Source organism: Calonectris borealis, chromosome 3 (assembly GCF_964195595.1).
Source record: "Calonectris borealis chromosome 3, bCalBor7.hap1.2, whole genome shotgun sequence".
Lineage (NCBI taxonomy): Eukaryota > Metazoa > Chordata > Aves > Procellariiformes > Procellariidae > Calonectris > Calonectris borealis.
In genome coordinates this window covers 95373587-95387396 of record NC_134314.1, presented here as the reverse complement: position 1 = coordinate 95387396, position 13810 = coordinate 95373587, and the positions used below count along the sequence as shown (strand labels likewise).

At 43.1% G+C, this 13810-nt stretch overlaps 1 protein-coding gene across 1 annotated transcript in view; it reads left to right on the top strand.

Annotated features, from left to right (window-relative positions):
• The window catches only part of KCNK17 (potassium two pore domain channel subfamily K member 17), a 32032-nt gene extending 18432 nt beyond the window's left edge, over positions 1–13600 (top strand). Inside the window, exons 3-5 of the mRNA XM_075146813.1 lie at positions 7773–7939; positions 8504–8672; positions 11613–13600. Coding sequence (XP_075002914.1) covers positions 7773–7939; positions 8504–8672; positions 11613–11908 — 632 coding nt within the window. The 3' untranslated portion in view covers positions 11909–13600. The remainder of the gene's footprint in view (positions 1–7772; positions 7940–8503; positions 8673–11612) is intronic.
• Positions 13601–13810: the final 210 nt, after the last annotated feature.

The following is a 13810-nucleotide window of genomic DNA, read 5'->3' as shown; positions in this document are numbered from 1 at the left end:
GTCTAGAGCTTAATGATGGTGACAATAGGGTTGAGTGTTTATGGGTAAGAATCAGGGGGAAAGCCTACAAGGCAGATATCATGGTGGGAGTCTTATGTAGTCAACCAGGATGAAGAGGCAGATGAAATGTTCTATAAGCAGCTGGGAGAAGTCTCACAATCACTAGCCCTTGTTGTCTTGGGGGACTTCAACTTACCAGATGTCTGCTGGAAATACAATACAGCAGAGAGGAAACAGTCTAGGAGGTTCCTGGAGAGCGTGGAAGATAGCTTCCTGACACAGCTGGTGAGTGAGCCTACCAGGGAAGGTGCCTCGCTGGACCTGTTGTTTGTGAACAGAGGACTTGGTGATGTGGTAGTTGGAGGCTGTCTTGGGCATAGTGATCACGAAATGATAGAGTTTTCGATTCGTGGAGAAGTAAGGAGGGGGGTCAGCAGAACTGCTACCTTGGACTTCCAGAGGGCAGACTTTGGCCTGTTAAGGAGATTGATTGGCAGAGTCCCTTGGGAGGAAGTCCTGAAGGGCAAAGGAGTCCAGGAAGCCTGGACATTCTTCAAGAAGGAAGTCTTGAAGGAGCAGGCCATCCCCATGTGCTGAAAGATGAGCCGGCAGGGAAGACGACCGGCCTGGCTAACAGAGAGCTTTGGCTGGAACTCAGGGGGGGAAAAAGGAGAGTTTATGACCTTTGGAAGAAGGAGCAGGCAACCTGGGAGGACTACAAGGATGTCGTGAGGTTATGCAGGGAGAAAATCAGAAGGGCCAAAGCCCAACTAGAACTTAATCTGGCTACTGCTGTAAAATAAAAAAATGTTTCTATAAGTACCTTCACAACAAAAGGAGGGCAGAGAATCTCCATCCTTTATTGGATGTGGAGGGAAATATAGTGACAAAGGATAAGCAAAAGGCTGAGGTACTTAATGCCTTCTTTGCCTTAGTCTTTAATAGTAAGACCAGTTGTTCTCTGGGTACCCAGCTCCCTGAGCTGGAAGACAGGGAAGGGGAGCAGAATGAAGCCCCCATAATCCAAGGGGAGATGGTTAGAGAGACCTGCTACACCACTTAGACACACACAAGTCTATGGGGCCAGATGGGATCCAACCAAGGGTACTGAGGGAGCTGGCGGAAGTGTTCACCAAGCCACTTTCAATCATTTATCAGCGGTCCTGGCTAACTGGGGAGGTTCCAGTTGACTGGAAGTTAGCAAATGTGACACCCATCTATAAGAAGGGCCAGAAGGAGGATCCAGGGACCTACAGGCCTATCAGTCTGATCTCGATGCTGGGGAAGGTTATGGAGCAGATCATCTTGAGTGCCATCTTGCAGCACGTACAGGACAACCAGGTGATCAGGCCCAGTCAGCATGGGTTTATGAAAGGCAGGTCCTGCTTGACTAATCTGATCATCTTCTATGACAAGGTGACTTGCTTTGTGGATGAGGGAAAGGCTGTGGATATTGTCTACCTAGACTTTAGTAAAGCCTTTAACACCGTTTCCACAGCGTTCTCCTGGAGAAACTGGCTGCTCATGGCTTGGCGTCGTCTTCGCTCGGTAAAAAAACTGGCTGGATGGCCAGGCCAAAAGAGTTGTGGTGAATGGAGTTAAATCCAGTTGGCAGCTGGTTACAAGTGGTGTTCCCTAGTATTGGGGCGAGTTCTGTTTAATATCTTTATCAATGATCAGGATGAGGGGATTGAGTGCTCCCTCAGGAAGTTTGGACGACACCAAGTTGGGCACGAGTGTTGATCTGCTTGAGGGGAGGAAGGCTCTACAGAGGGATCTGGACAGGCTGGATCGATGGGCTGAGGCCAACTGTGTGAGGTTCAACAAGGCTGAGTGTCAGGTCCTGCACTTGGGTCACAACAACCCCATGCAACGCTACAGGCTTGGGGAAGAGTGGCTGGAAAGCTGCCCAGAGGAAAAGGACCTGAGGGTGCTGGTCAACAGCCGGCTGAACACGAGCCGGCAGTGTGCCCAGGTGGCCAAGAAGGCCAATGGCATCCTGGCCTGTATCAGAAATAGTGTGGCCAGCAGGACTAGGGAAGCGATTGTGTCCCTGTACGCGGCACTGATGAGGCCGCACCTCGAATCCTGTGTTCAGTTTTGGGCCCCTCACTACAAGAAGGACATTGAGGTGCTGGAGTGTGCCCAAAGAAGGGCAATGAAGCTGGTGAAGGGTCTAGAGCACAAGTCTTATGAGGAGCGGCTGAGGGAACTGGGGTTGTTAAGTCTGGAGAAGAGGAGGCTGAGGGGAGACCTCATCGCGCTCTATAACTACCTGAAAGGAGGTTGTAGCGAGGTGGGTGTTGGTCTCTTCTGCCAAGTAACTAGCGATAGGATGAGCAGAAATGGCCTCAAGGTGTGCCAGGGGAGGTTTAGGTTGGATATTAGGAAAAATTTCTTCACCGAAAGGGTTGTCAAGCATTGGAACAGGCTGCCCAGGGAAGTTGTTGAGTCACCATCCCTGGAAGTACTTAAAAGATGTGGTGCTTAGGGACATGGTTTAGTGGTGGACTTGGCCGTGCTAGGTTAACAGTTGGACTTGATAATCTTAAAGGTCTCTTCCGACCTAAACGATTCTATGGTTTGATGATTCTATGAAATTTGGTTTGCTTTCCTGACTGCATGCCATCTTGTCCTGTTGAGACTAAGTCTACTATACAGCTTCCAGTGTACACACAGTGCAAATATAACAAATAGAAGACTGCAATACTCATCCCAAGCATTTTTCTGGCCTTTCACTCACTGAAGGTATGTGCAACCAAATTTTGCTGTTGCCTGGAACTTCATAGGACTAAAACTGTTAAAGAACTCTGATCAAACATGTTTTCCTGCCTACCAGCCTTAGTTACCGGTCTCTACTTCATCACAGCACCAGCTAAAATGCATAGTGATGGGCAACTCCCACACATGCCCTGGTTCAACTTGCCAGGGTCCCATTGAGCTTCCCCATATAAGACACAGTTCCTGAGATTCGGCCACCACTAGCTTTAAAAATGAAATTGTTTAATTTTTTGCTTTGTTCTATTCATAAAATGGAGATGCCAATGCAAGTACTGGGGCTGCTTGGGGCTTCTGAGTCCTGTTTCGGTCTCTACCACAATTGAGAGGCCTTAGCAAAGTCATCCTCCATGGATGGATGAATTGGAAATAACTGTGACTTCCCATATCAGGTGTTCTAAGCTCAGTGGCTGTGTCCAGCTGACAAGTGTTCCTGCACTTGAAGCAGACTTGGTGGGTATAATGTGAAATCCCATAAGAAGCTTGAGAAGCCAAGCACATTCATTTGTTTTGTGTAGCTAGTGCTCGTGCAGACATTCAAAAGTATGAGGGAGGATAGGAACCCCTGGCTTGCTGATGTTCAGTTGAATGTGGGTGATACCAAATGACCTTTGAAAATCCTAATGCTTGTAAGGATCATAGGATAATTCAGGTTTCCTGGTACCTTAGAAGGTCTCTAGTGCAACCTTCTGCTTAAAGCAGTCAGCTATGAGGTCAGACCAGGTTACTGAGGCCTTTATCAGGGACACCTTCCAGCTAACCTGGGCCCATGCTCACATTTTCAGGAACCAAACATATGTTAAGGCTGTGTGAGTAATTGATAGGTTTGTTTGGGGGTTTTTTCCCCACTTTGTTCGCTGATTTATAAGAAGACATCTTTTCCATCTAAACTGGATTTGAATATCTTTATCTTTTCTCAGTGCAACATTTGAATTCATCAAGAACAAAAACTTTCATTTAGCCCAGATTAAAACATTCAGGTTACATGTAAGGAGCACAAAGGAAAGAAAAGTTTAGATCTTCTGAAAAGTGTTAGAGGAGGAGCTGGTAGTGGGAGCAGCTCAGTGGTTCAAGCACTCCCTGAGTATGTAGGAGACCAGTGTACAATTTCCTCCTATGCCTGGGAGAACAGGATTGTGGCTTGCTGGACATCACCCCAACTGCCACGTGGAACATCTTTCTCTGAGTGTTTCATGTGTAATGCAAAATAAAGTAATTCTAGCACTGGCACCCCTCATTGAACTGCCCAGTAGCCCTGTGGATCAGACACTCGTAGGTGAGACACCTGGCTCCCAGGCTTCACTGAGTGTCTGGGTGTTCAAAGCCAAATACTGTCAACAAGAACATTCTGTAAATTTGAGATTAGGTCATTCCTGTGGGAAGTGATGGCTTGTATCCACTCAGGTAGGAGAAAGAATTAAACCAAATCTCCCCAAAAATGTTTTTGAATGCTCAAACTGCTGATAAAGTTACTGGTTAAAGAAGTGACTCTTCCTCCAGCTTTTTTTTTTTAAATCTAGTTCTGTTTTTTTCCCCGCAGGTGAAATTATTTGGTGAATTTGCAGATGTTTTTCAGCCTATGAAAGACACACATTTTTTCATTCTAAGCACTTCTCGCTTAAAATACTGTAAAAATACATCCAGGCAGTGAGAACGGGAGTCAAACAAAACTCCCGTTGTGGGTAGCAGGAAGTCGCAGTTGCCTCGGCTGAACTGGGAGCACTGGAAGTAGGATACTGTCTTGCCAATGAAGAAATCTTTTACTAGTAATCTGTTAATCACACATCAGGCTCCTCTTTTTAGCAAGTCTGCAGAGCCTCTGAATCCCTTATGTACAGGAATGTAATGGGCAAGCAGGAAAACAAAACTGAATTTACTTAGTATGTGTAACAGAAGCACATGAGCTAAAGCATGTGGATATGAACATTTAGAAATAAAACCACTCTTATTTTGCTTCTTCTAAGGAAGATTAAGTTACGTTGCACTTTATTTCAAAATGAGAAAAGCTGTACAGGCATTTAATCCAGCTGCTTCAGTGAAAACGCTTACACTTTGACTTCTATGTAGTTTTTGGTGCGCATCCCTCGGTGTCTTTTGGTGCAGGTATGTACCAGGTGACATCCCAGTAGCAGCCTCATGAGGGATGTGACAGCTGCCAATGTAGTTTGTTTTAGTCTTTGAACTTGGTTCAGATCTTCTAACGTATCGCTCACAATGGTATAAGACACTGATTACCTTCATTCCATTTACTGAAGAGGGTAAGTCCCATTTACCTATTCCTGCTTGAGTTTTATAACAATTGAGTTTTATATACAGCTAGGCTGGCATCTATTGTCTAGTCTAAAGGCAAGGATGTGTCATCAGCCAGATGTAAATTGCTGGCCATTTTGCATAATCTAAAGTCTCCTGTGCTGTTTGATCAAACTTTGTATCCTGTATAAAAAGCTTTTTGGCATATTTACAGCAACTGCTCACCAAGTCTTCAGGAAATTGTCTTGAGCTGCTGAGCCCAAGGGAGAAGGGAGCCAGATAAATCATATGCAAAGCAGATCTGGTGTTGGTGTGCTGGGCTTACTGTACGCATTAGACCTTCTTACATCATTGAATTTGCTGCTCTAAATTAAATGTAATGTACAGCTTAACCTTGGATGCTCTCCAGTCAGCACTATGTGGCATCCCCAAAATCCTGAAGGCTGCTGTGCTTCATACGGTGACCTGAGATCATGAACCTTTCTTCCTCTCTTATCTGATGTTTTTCTCCAGAGACTGGATAACCTGGAAAGCTATGGTAAAAAGAACTGCCCAAGTCATTACACAGTCTTTTTAAACTTGGTATAGAAGGGAAAGAAGGAGAAAAAAACCCCAAAAAAAACCAAAAAAACCCCAAACACCTTGGGAATGGCTGGCCATAAATGTATGTGGCTTGTGTTCAGACTCCAGCCTTACAGTAAATGCCCCCCAGCTCTTTCTTCTGGGTCCAGACCAGCCCACAAAACACCCTAATTCCATAAAAGAGAAAAACTGGAACCAATCCACTGAAATGTGGTACAGCCAGTGTGAAAAACAGATCACACCAGGCACATATCCCTTAAATTCACTTAGATGGGATCATCTACCAGATGTACTTGCCTGTATGTCTCTCATTTATCATACCTGTTAGTCTAGAAATGGTGAAAGCTGGCAGAAGTCAGCAATTACAAGGGGGGGGAAAAAGTGCGTAAACATCGTGGAGCTGCTCATAAGTGAAGAACATAGCACGGGGATTAAGGCTGCTGTACAGTCTTAATTTAGCCCCTTTGTTTGACTGTATTTCAAAACAACCTCTGGTTACATAACAGCATCCCATTCTTTCCGGGGGATGCTCTGCCCCCTCCCAGGGACAGGCTGCTGGGGCCATCGCTTTGGAGGTATGTTATGTGTTACCACATACATTAAACCCAGGGGCTCACAAATCATTCAAGCCTAAAATTATTGGAGGGAAAGTCCTTCAGATAGTAAAATTTTGAATTTGTGGGTGTAGGAATGAGAGGAAGAGACAGCCTATATACATACTGTGAAATAGTTTGCTGCCAGACCTTTTTCTGGGGGTAGTTTGCTGGTGCATGTGCACAATTAACACTTTGCGGCGTTGTCCACAGCGAGAGATTTTGTCAGCACAGAACTTGGCACAGAACATATAGATATCCCGAGCTTGTAGTCGCACACCTTTCTACATTGTTGGTCGGTGGCTTACTGCAGCTGGCATGGCACAGAGGTTAGTGAAGGAATGGGACTCCATCTAGTCAACCGCGGATGTTTGCGCTCTCACTTATCTCGCATACAGAGCCCAACCCTTGGACCTCTCCCTCCTGGGGGCTGCTCACTTGCCCTGGGGCTACACCACCTACAAGCAGGGTAGCAAGGCATCAGTAGTGGGAGCAGCTCTGTGCTTGCGCTGCGCCAACAGCTGGGTGTCGCTGGGAGGGCATAGGATTATTTGTGGTGAAAAGATAAGCTTTGCCAGGTTGTGTCAATCTTGTGTATGGACATACGCAAATCTAATGAGTGGAGGTGATTTTGAAATGTAGTCAAGGCCATAGGTCTCTGACTGGCTAAGTCACTGTTGAAATGGTTGTCACGTGCTAGTCCTTCCCCTGTCTTAAAAAGTATTCGGTGAAAATAAACCAAAGTTAAATCTGACTTTCCTGTGGCATAAAACACTTGAAATTACAGAAGTGCAAGTCTGCAAATTTACAGGATGTTTTTAAAAGAAAACGTAGGGAATAAAGACAGTTGTCTTTTGCAGTGGTGATTTTGATGGTCTAAGGATACAAGGAAGGCTGTGCTTGCAGGGCAGTACCTTTTATTAGACCAGTTCATGTGATTAGAAGAAAAAGGCAACACTTCAAACGCTTTTTTTTTTCTTTAGGTCTGAAATTGAAGTATTTTACTCAGGTTAAATATAATTTCTCCAGGTTTATTGATTCTAGGCAAACATTTTGACAATTTAAGCTTAAGGTATATTTGGTACTTGTGGCGCAAAAGAGGAGTATAAGCAAGGAGGCAGTGTTAAGTTCATTCGTCCTGTGGGACAAAGGTAGAAAAAGGTTGTTTTTATAATTAAAAAGCTATTGTTGTGATTCAGAGACCATCTGACAGCCATGCAGGATCATTTACCAGCAAACCCCATGCCAACAATGCTTACAAAAACTGAACTAAACGGAAGTTTTGCATTTACGTCAGATCCCAGCCAGGACAGTGGGTAGGGGAGAGGAAATTCACTGGTAAATGGAAAAGGAACTAAACAAAATTGGCAGGGAAAGAAATGTTATTTTCCAGCCTACAATAGGATATGACAAACAATGGATTTAACTTACAGTTATTTATAAAAAAGGTCCTTTTGGAGCAGTGACCTTCTCGTCTAACTTTTGTAGAAGATGGAGGTTCACCCCTCTAGGGGAGGAGGGCAAGCAGAGAATATTTTAGATTTAACACTTCATTCCTTCCCTGCCTAGGCTATGGGAACCTGAGCCCCAGCACTGTGGCTGGTCGAATTTTCTGCGTCTTGTTTGCGCTCTTTGGGATCCCCTTGAACCTTGTACTCCTGAACGAAATTGGGCAGCTGATGCTGTTGGGGGTTCAGCATTGCGCCCATCGCCTAGAGGAGGTGTTTCACTGGCAGGTAAGCAATGTGAACAGGTATGCCTCACCCTCAAGTTCAGGAAAGAAAAGACAGAAAAGGCATTGTCTGGTATTTGGGATCCTCTGACTAACAAGGACAGCCTGCCCACCTATTTGGTCAAAAAGGTAATAATACTCGGGAATAACTGGAAGCAAATAAATTTAGTTTATGACAGCCCTATGAGGTGTGAGATAAGGTTGTTTATTAATTGAGGGAACTTCTGTGATGAATGGCTTCCTCTACAGCAACAGAAGTGCCAGAGCCTTAGAGCCATGCACAGTCCTAGAATATCTGGTCTGTTTATCATCAGTCATAGTTAGAATTGCACGTGTATCTTACATGGGAACATTTGCAGAATAGGATTTAAACTGGCATGAATTTAGGACTCATGAAGATGATGCCTAGTTTGTGTTGACTGGGAGAACCACACCGTTTATTCTAGTGGAATGTCATGGATGTTTGTGTGTTTTTATGGAGTCAAGCATCATCTTCAACCAGAAACTGAGCTGGACTTTCCCTGCCACCCTTCTTGTGACAGTCTCTTCCTTTTTTTCTTTTTACTAGAAAAAAGTTTCCCTCTTGATTAAGACCTGTGCGCTGGTAACTGGCTTGTTATTGTTCCTCCTGCTACCTCCCTTGTTGTTCTCTGACAAAGAAGGCTGGTCTTATGAAGAAGGCTTCTACTATTCCTTCATTACCCTCAGCACTATAGGGTTTGGAGATTATGTGATTGGTGAGTAGTTCACATTTCATTGCTTTCACCTACTAAACATCAAAGCCAAATGTGTGGCATATGAAGCTCCCAACTTGGCGGTTTTACACCACTGGCAATCCACAGACGTGATGATAAATACGCTGTGGTAGGCATTTGACAGATTGGAGAAGATATGATTTCTGAGATAGCAATGCCACCTGTGGAAGAGCAAAGAAATTGTCTCCCAGTCAATGAGTAACCTTCCAGCATTCAGATGATCTGCCCCTTGAGTGACTACAACACCAGACTGGAGTGCTATGTTTTTAATCACAGCAGTTGCTGATGGTGCACTTGGTGCGCTCCAGTGCATTGGCAGCGGTTAGTTTTAAGCAGATGCTACTCTGCATCACCATTAACAGACAATGACCATTTCCTCTGTCAAAAGCCCAGACAGCTGCGTTCTAAAAGGCAGCTTAAGTCACTTAGGTGTAGACTGTCAGGCACCAGGCACAGTGTAGTTTTGGTTGCCAAAACCCTTTGCCAGAGGAAATGGGTTCGGACCCACACCCGATGCATTTGCTGAAACACAGGACACACCTTTTTGATAAAGACTTTCTCATTAAAAACAAATTGATTATAGAAACACATGCACCCTTGAATCCCTGGGAGACAGAAAGACTAAAACGTTTTATTACAGATTCTTTATTTTCTTTTCTTCACAGTGCTTGCTTGATGCTTAGACAACTTAGTGGCGGTTTACCTTAGGACTTGTCTATAATGCATCAAAGTTATGACTAGAGCTTGTGTAGGCACACTTAAATGAGCTGGAATCAAGTTAGCTTGGGTAAGGGTAGGCAGATGGAGCCAGTTCAGCATTTTCCTATGCTGATTTTATAGATGATGCTGGACTCTGTGCTGCAGCAGCTTTACTTCTCTCAGTTCCTGATAACTAATTTTGAAGCTCTTCACTAGTATACCTCCCACTTCCAGGCGTACCTTCACCTGTGTGGTCCTTTGTAACTGGCATACCACCATAGATATGCTAATTCAGTATGGGAATAACTGAATAAATCAGTGACCTGTGGTATGTAGAGGCCAAACCATTTTGGCCTCACAATCCTGTGTTTGTGGTTTATATCTCAACTTAAAAATAAGCAGGGCCAGGGCATGGGTTCAAGTGACTGCCACTATTTTGTGACTGTCACGCTGTTTCCCCACTAGTGTGATCTCTGGCACTGTTCTGGACCAGGTAAATTTTGGAGGAAATATAAGTCAGGCTATGGCACTTGGATTTGAAGTCAGAGTGGTCCCTACCTGTTTTATTTAGTAATGTTGATGTAGCTTCTCTTACTGGCCCTGAAATCTGTTAATTTACACACTCAGTAAGCCCTTCTATTGGACACATGGAGCCATGTAAGTCCTAAACTGCTTCTGATCTTCTCAGAAGATCTCTGAGGTCTCTGTGGATAAAGCATTCTCCTTGGAACGCTCAAATAGCCCTTCCCTCTTGTTTTCACTTACTGTTTAGAAGCAAACCATTTTTGAACCTTTGAATTTAGCATCAGTGAAAGGTGCTTGTTTGAAGGATGAATATAATACTCTTCCTGGTTGATGTTCACCTTGATGTAGAAAGCCAGCCCTAAGAGTAGTTACCACAGAAGTGGTTGGTAGCTCCCAAACATCGGCTTAGTGACAACCTCAAAATGTCTTGTGGTCCCATTACATTGAAAACACATACAATGTGTATAATTTAATGTATAATAATACCAAGTAAATGGATGTAACAGATTGGCTGTTTAATATGGCTCCACTGACCAGTAACTACTTTATCACAATCTTGTAGACGGTAACAGTTCATGGACCGTGATTTGGGAACCGCTAGTCTGTGCAGGTAATGACAGGACAGTATTCCCACATACAACCAGTCACAGATGATAAATACCTAAACACCCGCCTTTGTGCATGTCCTGTTTCAACCGAGCCCTATGCGTACTTTTCATTGGAACATGGTATGGACAGTGGCCTCCAGGTTCACAGAGGTACCACCTCATACATGTTAACTCCTCACACTCTGTCCCGAAAGTATCAGGTGTTCTGTAGTATCTACTTCTCTGTAGGTATTCAGTTCTAAAGTGACAAACCTACCTAAGGTAAGGAAACTAAATAATGAGACCTGAGAAGCAGTAGAGAAAAAGCCCATGCAAAGACTTTGCTGCCGCCGATTTGTATCCTGTACCTCACCTGTATTGGTAAGGGTGCCCCAGCCTGCTTTACAGATACAAGCCAGTCACTTCATAGGGCTGAGCTCATTCCTTTGCTTTGTCTGTATTATTCTTAATATTACTACTGACATTAACTCAGCACGTAGAAGCCTCTTTGCACTAAACATTGTGGAAACACAACCAAAAATACGGCTTTGCTCCGAAGTGATCACAAAGTACCTAGCTGAGCAACAAGACAGAGGTAGCATAATTTCAAGCTGTCTTCCAAGGCTTGGTTGTTCTTAGAGGTTTTAGGACTGCTCAGGCCCCTTCCCTCCTGCTCTTAGAGACTCGCTTGCTCACTTTTATCTGGCTTAACAAGATATACACACCAGTACATAAAACCTGCTTACCTCTCTGCCTATAGGAGACCCCTGTTACATACTAATACAATATTGTGATGTTGAGTGATAAGGAGAGAAATGAAACTGTGTGCTTAAATGTGAATAATTTCACTTTGACACAGATGTAATTTGGGATTTATTTTTCTTTCTTATGTGTAATCTTTCCAATTCCTAGGGGGTTCTAGGCCGTTGCTGACATGTCATGAAACATACTTGCTTACATCTGTTCACATGCCAAGAAGATGGCATACTCGTGTTTTATATAGAAATCACTAATACTAGGTCTTATTTCCACTGTCTTTGCTTTACATGTAATGTCTCCTTTGAGGCACTCTTGATCCAATTTAGAAATATTTTGGGTGATTCTCTTGTAGGGATGAACCCAGATCGCACCTATCCAGGCTGGTACAAGAATGTAATCTCTCTGTGGATCCTCTTTGGGATGGCCTGGCTAGCACTGGTTATCAAATTTTGCATCAACTTTCTAGAGAGCTCCAGTGACTTCTGTCAGTGCGACAAGAGCAGCACAGAGATGGCAGAAGACTTAATGGATGGCAACAAAAATAGTATGACGGGACTTCATGATGTGGAGATCTGCAATGACAAAGACACAAAAACAAAAGGACCAGATGATTCTCACACCTACACAGCTCCTACAGAAGCACTCTAGGGAAGAAACATACCCTTGGTGTCTCTTAAGTTGTAATGCACCAGAGATGCGCCACTTAGAAACGTGGGAATGGAGCTCCCCTGACATTCACATGGGGTGAAATCTTGCTTATTGAGCTTGAAATGCTTCTATTCTGAATTGAGCAATGACAACAAAATGTTTCGTTTGCAGTACCACCAAGAATTACCGACGGGACTTTTAGCCAAAAGTAGATTTACAGAGATATTACCTACCCTCCCACCTCAATATATGAAGTGAACTTTGACATCTGTATGCAACACTAGCTGTTGTCCTTTTCTTTGCATGCAAAGTTCTTGTAGCTTCTAATTGTACATATGGCATTTTGCAAATACGACAACTAGAAAAGCAAGTGCCATTTAACGCAGGAAACAAATTGCATGTTGCTAGAAGACTTAATGAAAAGCACTATTTAAAGCCACCTGGCAGTCACTGCAAATGTGCTCCATCACCTATATGCTTGTGCTTGCCAAAGGTGGTATGCTTTTGCTCTCTGATTGTTAGTACATGGATGGCAATGAGGCAGAGCTTGTAGAGGTGCCTAATAGAAATAGATGATTCAATTTTTTAAAAGTGATTTCTACATCAGAGGTCCACTAATATTAAAAAGAGACTAGGTAGTTAGACTATTCCTTACCCCAGAACTTACGTAGGATAATCCTTTGTAAAGTATCATGTAGACCAAATGTCATCAGCTAAATGTGACAGTTCATTTAGATAGATTTTTATTTTGTCACGTCTTGGAAGCCAGAAAAGGAGGACTAGAGGCAATTTTAAGTGCCAGTGGTTCGGACATTATCCCGTGGACAATGTTAACAAGGGCTACTTTAATCTAGAAACAGATTGAAGTCTCTTCAATTGTGATCAAGAGATGCTATTTTGATGAACTTCTTATGTCATAAATGAATAGTATATCTGCTTTAGCTAACATCTTTTATATGAACACAACTATCTTTTTATCTGTAGAATGCTAGACCTGCTTATTTGGCCTTTATGTTAATCATGAAGCAGAACTGTTTTTTTTTCTAATGCCATTAAATTCTCAGAAATCTTCTGATAAATTATGCCATTTATAAAGGCCCAACAGAGTCTTAACTCCTGCTGCCATTTATACATCCATACCTAATCTCATTTTTTTATTCCTGTTTTGCTACTTGCATCCTAGAGCATTAACTCTGAAAACTTGACCATAGCAGTAAACCAGAACAAAGCATTTGGGTGAGCCTTCAGCATCTGCATTGGATGAAGATTCCACATGGACAGTGGAGAAAAGACTAAAAACAGAGTCTGCTGGAGTACGGGACTCAGGAATTAGAAATAGCCATAGCTGGATTTACAGAAATGCAGTGAGTGAAAAGTTTACAGTCTTCAGGAACACAAGTTCTGGAACACATGTCATGAAAAATGTATTTCCAGAGTAGACCAGTCTGAGTGTTGATATGTGGTGGAACTGATTACAGGCAAAAATGCAGGAAAGGAATCTGCTGGATGAAATTTAGTCTGTTAACCTTTTGTCAGCCTTTTTGTCATTGGCCTTTTGCCGACTCTATAGTAAAAGTAATAAATGTTCTCTCAAATACTGTTTCAATGGGCAGCAGAGATAAGAAAGGGAGGTAGTGGAAATCTCAGGTCATATTTGGGAAACTGATGCAAAATAAATACATTTCAATTTTTTGAACATGGGTAATTTCTTTAACAGCCTTTAGCATAAACTTTTCTGTTTCTTCTACATTTTGTCTTGTTTATTTTCACTGATGGGTACACAATGTTAGGTTTTACTAATGTTCATAATAGGCTGGCCTACAATAAGACCAAAGTGTATTTCTTTAAACCTAAGTGAATCACAATTCCATAGCATAAAATGTGATACCCTTTTATGCATAT